The 6,715-nt window shown below is 27.1% G+C and overlaps 1 protein-coding gene across 1 annotated transcript; it reads right to left on the minus strand.

The window, feature by feature from the left end:
• Positions 1-1,748: 1,748 nt before the first annotated feature.
• On the minus strand, positions 1,749-5,963 carry LOC107868720. Its single transcript, XM_047411672.1, has 9 exons — positions 5,250-5,963; positions 4,600-5,001; positions 4,420-4,500; positions 4,027-4,149; positions 3,691-3,807; positions 3,371-3,421; positions 3,209-3,290; positions 2,749-3,066; positions 1,749-2,026 (listed from the first exon to the last, which is right to left on the minus strand). Exons 1-9 carry the CDS (start codon positions 5,961-5,963, stop codon positions 1,749-1,751), a joined length of 2,166 nt encoding a protein of 721 aa, XP_047267628.1.
• Between the last annotated feature and the right edge of the window lie 752 nt (positions 5,964-6,715).

Here is a 6,715-nt window from a genome sequence, read left to right on the forward strand (position 1 = left end):
TGAAAAAGAATGAAGACAATGAGTTTTTATATATATTTATAGCACTATCTGCTTTCATTCAAGGGTTCGAGCATTGCAGACCTATCATAGTTGTTGATGTAAGTTATCTAAGAGGACTGGTTATTAAAACTTTTGTAACTGCATGTACTATGGATGAAGCTGGTAAGATATTTAATTCTAAATGTATTTGACTTCAAATATGTTATTGGATATACGTATTTATAATATACATATATATATTGTTTATGTAATGAGATGCATTTATTAGTGTTGTCAGAAAAATGTATTTAAAATACATATATGCATTAGTTTTAGTTGTTCTTTGAAAGTTTAGTAGCTTTCCAGCTGTATTTAGAAATAATATCAATATGCATTATTTGATGTGTAAAAAATAATGAATGAGTATATGTATTTTTTGAACTTGCAGGGCATATATTTCCTTTGGCCTATGGTGTTCTTGATTTCAAAAATGATGCTTCTTGGACTTGATTCTTTGAAAATCTAAAGGAAGCATATGGTGAAAGAAGAAATATGTGTGTAATTTCTGATCGTAATACAAGCATCATAAAAGTTGTAAGTGAGGTGTATAATGATGTATCACATTATGCATGTACGCAGCATTTATGGAAAAAAAAAATTAGAAAATCACATGATTCATTATCGGATGTCTTCTATACAATGGCAAAATCATATTCAAAGACTGTATTTCATAATTTAATGAAGAAAGTGAAGGCAGTTGATGTTAAAGTGAAGAATTACTTGAAATTAGTGGAATCCGATAAATGGGCTAGGTCATATATATATATATATATATATATATATATGCATAATGCATATATATAAATGTAATGTATGTATTTATATTATAGTTTTTACGAATATATAAATATATATACAAATAAATTAAAGCATATGTATAAATGTATATATGATAATATATTATGCATAAATATATATATATATATATATATAAAATACAAAAGTATTGTACATTATGATAATACATGAAATATATTATGCAGAAATACATATATAAAAATCGATAACTGTGTAAAATACATATATACATATGTGTGAAGCATAAATACATATATAAGTATGTGTTAAATACGTATATACATTTTACTTTAGCTTAAAATACATTTGCTTTATTATATATGTATATATGCATAATAGTAAACTAAATGTTGTAATATAAACATCATAAAAGTTAAATATTGTAATATAAACATCATAAGAACTAAATATCACATCAATTGAACATAAGAAAATATTGCCATTGATCTTTGAAGTATCATATGAAACCTAAAATATATCCAATAAAAAGATTGTCCACAAAATGTTAAATGTGTCAAAAGAATTCATGTCAAAATAAAAGTCAAATATCATGTACTTCAGTAACTTCTGTTATCTGAATTTCTCTATGAGGCCTACTTGGTGTTTCATCATCACTTTGTGTCTTCTCTTCTTGTTTCTTTTTACTATAAGACCACAACATTGAAGCGTATATCATGCAAAATAAATCTGGATCAAAGTCAACTTTCGAAAAACTTCCACCAAATGTAAGACACTCAGCATATATATAAACAAGTAATATGTATTTTCAAAACTTACAAGTTGCCACTTGGTTGTTGAGGCAAATCTTTCATAATGTAAACATCAAAAAGATCATATTTATTATTTAATTTGTAATTTGGATGATTGTCAATATCAATATCCTTCTTTTCATAGAATTTGCATGCCAAAAGTCATAAAGGTATAACCTCAGCTAACTTCTCAACTTCAGCAAGCACAACAGAATCATGTCCAGCAGATGACATTGAATCATATACGTATATGCATCTATTGTTGAAAGAAAGTACAGCCAAAACCCAGTGATATTTGGACTTTATGTTGATAGGAATAAATATATGATCAACTGTATGCCATGACATGGCAACATGCATGCGAAATCCACTTATGTACTCATTCAAATGATATTTCTTTCCATCAGCATTAAGCGTTGGATCATCAATTGAATACACAGCTAACACATATCTTACAATGTTCATGAATTTGCAGTCAACTGTACTATACTTATATGAGCTATTGGGTTCATACTTGAATTTCTTTCTCAAGTAGTAAAGACAAATATCAAAAAAATAAGATTTGTAAAAATATCTAACCAAAATTAAACTTTGAATCTGTAAGACTATATATGTATGTACTCATATACATATGTATCTGAACATATAATATACTGCATATTTATATAAGAAAATACATATTGTAGATAAATTGATATAAGTAATTATAATATAAATGTGTAACTCACCTCATCTGATCATGACTGTCTAGGAGTACCTATAACGTAGAATCAATCCTTGTCTTCAACTGATAGAATGCCAAAATTCATAACGGATATCCTGGACTTTTTTTTCAGGTAATGTTCCTCTTTGTTGCTTCTGTTAATTGATTAAACATAATACTTAATAAAAGACATAACATGTAAATGAATAATATAATTAAGTTGTAAAGTAAATACTTCTTCACATGATATTTGAGAAGGTCCACTGAAAGCCACGTCAAGAACTTATTGGTGACCTTAGTGTCTCCAATATCATAAATTGAATGAGATACAAATGGATGCTTCATGTTGAAGTTTTTTGTCTACACTTATGTGCTCCCTTAATAATTACAATAAAAAAAATTAATATATACAATAAAAAAATTTAATAAATACAACAAAAAAAGAATAAAAGCACAAACCTTCTGCTGAACCAAATTTCATAGTGAATGGTGACTCCTTGAATTTAGATGGTCTCTTAATTTTTGGAACATTCACAGGAGTTTGTTCTTTATTTGCAGATGGATGTATAATTATGCTTCTTTTCAAATTCACATATTTATTAAAACTGGGTAGCAACTCATCAGAAATTATTACTTGGAAATCACGTAAGTCTGGTTGAGCCTTTCCTTCTTCAGATACTGCTTCATGAGTGTGCACTTCTGAATTAATTTGTTCATCCAATTTTATTTTTTCACAAGCAGCCATAGATGTATTTTCAATTATTTCTGCAGCAGCTTCTGTGTTTTGTTTAAAAGATACAAAAATCCTATAAAGTTCATACGATAACAAATAAAATAAACTAAAATTATGCACAAATGAAGCATCCCTTTGGATCATCTTGAACTTCCAAATTTTGTTGTGAAAAATCGAGATTGATACTTCTGAGCATCTCATCTGAAAATGTGAATTGTGAATTTAATAATTGTGCTTCACCAACACTTTCATCAACAAGTTTTTTGTTCTGTTCAACATGTTGAAACATATTAAATAACATAAATTTTTTTGAGGAATTAAAATTAAATAAAAATTTATTCATCATACAGGTGAATCACAGACATCCCTTGCTTCATGCACACAAGTATCAATTTTTGCCTTTAATATAAGAAACAATAAAACATTGAAAAAATTAATATTCAGCTCTATTAATATACATCATAAAAATAAAATTTAACAAATTATCAAAACAACATCATTATCCGTATTATACAACTCTGTCAAACTGATACTTTATTTTTTTGTGATATCTTCAGTAACATGTTCCTAGACATAAACAATCATCACATGTATAATTCATATATGTAAATATAAATTTCAATAGTATTAAAAAATAATATGCATATAAATGAAAATATTTTACTTACCAATAGACCTTCAGAATTCTTATCAAGATGATGATGTAAAATTGGGGTGGCTAAATGGGGTGAAGTATCCTTATCAGCTTCATTCAATTGTGGCTTGACAAATTCATTATCTTTATCCTATTTATTTGCGTTAATAATATTAAATACCTATAAAAATCAAAATTAAAATAACATTTGATTATTTTGGTACTACATATGTATATCTAAGTGCATATTAAAACAGTAAATATGTTTGGTGTTGAATATGTATTTATTCAACTACATAATAAATATGTTTTAATTTTATTTAACAAATCAAATATATTTAACACATCAAATGAAAATAATTTTACTTACCAATATGCCTTCAGAATTGTCATAAAAAATATCCACAATAGTTGGAGTAGATTGATGTGGTGATGTATTCTTATCACCTTCCTCCATTTGAGCCTTGTCACAATCTTTGTCTTTTTCTTGTTTCTTTGCGTTGAAAAAATATAAATACATAACATTAAAAAATATAAAACCAACAAATAGGAAAGACTATGTATATATAAATGTAATTATACAGATAATATATAAATACATATATATTTATTCAAACATAAATACTTAATAAATATGTATTTATACAAATAAAAATACATACTAAATATGTATTTATTCATACATAAATACATATGTTGTATTTGTATAAAATATATTAAATGTATTTAAAAATTATTCTTGAAAGAAGTATAAATTTTGAACCTTAATCTTATTTATTGCATTCATTATCTGATCAGACCTTGTTGATACTAAATTCCAAATGTCATTAAACTCTTGTCGAACCTGATTTCAAAGAATTACACTCAGATATGAAAGAAACAAATATACCAAAGTCATAAACATAAATTACCTTATCACAAAATTTTTCAAACACTTAGAAACAAAAGCATCTTCGTCTTTACGATTGAAAAAAGTCATATCAGGCGACTGACTAGGAATGTCTTTCCTGTTTGAAGGTACTGTTTCTTTTGATTGAATCGCCGTGAAAATAGGTGTCTTCACAGAAGACATCTTCACAACACGAATTGGGGGAATCCTTTTTGGTGTATGCTGATCTACACCTTTTGGTTGTTTCTTCAACTTTTTCTTGGCAGGTGAATTTGAAGAATCACCCTGATACTTATTTTTGCTGATTAAAAGCTTGTGTTTAATTGGAGGATCCTGAAAATCATCATCAGAATCAACATAATCTTCTTTATGACTTCCACCTCTAGGTACAACCTTCTTAGGTATTCGAAATGTTGAAATCTCCTTTCGCGTTGGCTCAATGTTCTTAAAAATAACCTATAAAAAATATTATAGTCAGTTAACCTTGACAATAATGCAAATCAGTGATCAATTGTATTTTATAAATTAACATATATGAAAACAGTAAATGTATTTACAATATAATCCAACATCACATCAATAGAAGATTTCAAAAAACTGACCTTGTCATTTGCATCATTAAACAAACTTTTCATAAGTGATTCAGATCGTGGGTGAATAGCATTTGTCTTTCAATTTAAAAGACGTGAAATTTGAGAGTCCACCTTGAAAGCAATAGTACGAGGGACATCAGAACAACACTCATACAACCAAATCTGAATGGCGAGTGGCATTCCATGAAGCATATAAAACTTTCCTGTTGGTTTCAATTTTTTATTCAAGCTTTTAGCTAATTCTTCATATGCAATTGATACCCAAGAATAGTCCCTGTAACGATCACTCTCCACCAAATCAAAATGAAGGCGTGGAATAATGAAAGTATCAACAGACGACAATAAAAATGCGTGAATAAAATATAAATTAGCAAACTTCAGCGCATATTCGTCATTCTCATCCCCCCATATTTTTTCAGTAACAGTGGCAAATAATTTTCTTTTCTGAATATATCTGGCACCATCAAAATATCGATCAATAGTTTTATTTGAAAAGTCTTCATCAAACAAAAAATCATCCTTGTTTGAATAACAATTCAAACCAGTAACGACGATGAATTCTCTAAGACTAAAATGCAGAGTTATGCCCTTTGCACGAATGACTATGTCACTTGTTGAACTTTTCTTAGTCTCAAGTGACATAATGCATCTCCCTAATTGCGCTTGCACCACACAATTCTTTTTCTTCATGAAAAAGTCAAATATATTATCATTACAAAACATCTTGAACTGATTCTTCGTTAATATTGACTTAATACGGTCTTCAATGTCGTTGACCGTATGACACTCGATATGTGGTGCAAATTTGGGCAATATTCTTGCCATGTATATTTGATCGCGCAACACCTATAAAATACAAAAATACAAAAATATAATTATATGCCTAAAAAGTCCAGATATGTATTTACAGAAATACATCTTCAAAGGTCAATTACAACATAAAAATAAAATAGTTGCTTATGTATTATATGAATACATCAGTAAAACAAAGTAAAGATAACTAACATCAAAATACATACATTGTGATCATATTAAAAAAATTCAAAAAGAAGTGATTATAAAATACAAATTTTACCAATAACAAAATACATATATACCCAGTAATAAATACATTTGATGTGATCCCTAAAATACAAAATACACATATATTAGTTATACAAAACTTATCATTATCAAATACAATATTTTACACAAATTTTAAATATAAAAATACATGTCTTAATTATCTTATACATAATAAATACAAATCTAAAACTTATAAGTAACACTCCCTGAAAGTTTCCCAATTACAAAAAAAAATATAATTATATGTATAAAAAGTCCACATATGTATTTATAGAAATACATCTTCAAAGTTGGATGATAAAATAAAAATAATGAAGTAGCATATATATTATATGAATACAGCAGTAGAACAAAGTAAAGATAATTACCATCAAAATACATACATTGTGATCATATCAAAAAAATTTAAAAAGTAATGATCATCAAATACAAATTTTATCAATAACAAAATACAAAATACATATATACCCAGTAATAAATACAGAATGCATGTCACACCCCTATTTTTCACC

This window comes from Capsicum annuum, chromosome 4 (assembly GCF_002878395.1).
Source record: "Capsicum annuum cultivar UCD-10X-F1 chromosome 4, UCD10Xv1.1, whole genome shotgun sequence".
In the NCBI taxonomy this organism is placed as follows: domain Eukaryota; kingdom Viridiplantae; phylum Streptophyta; class Magnoliopsida; order Solanales; family Solanaceae; genus Capsicum; species Capsicum annuum.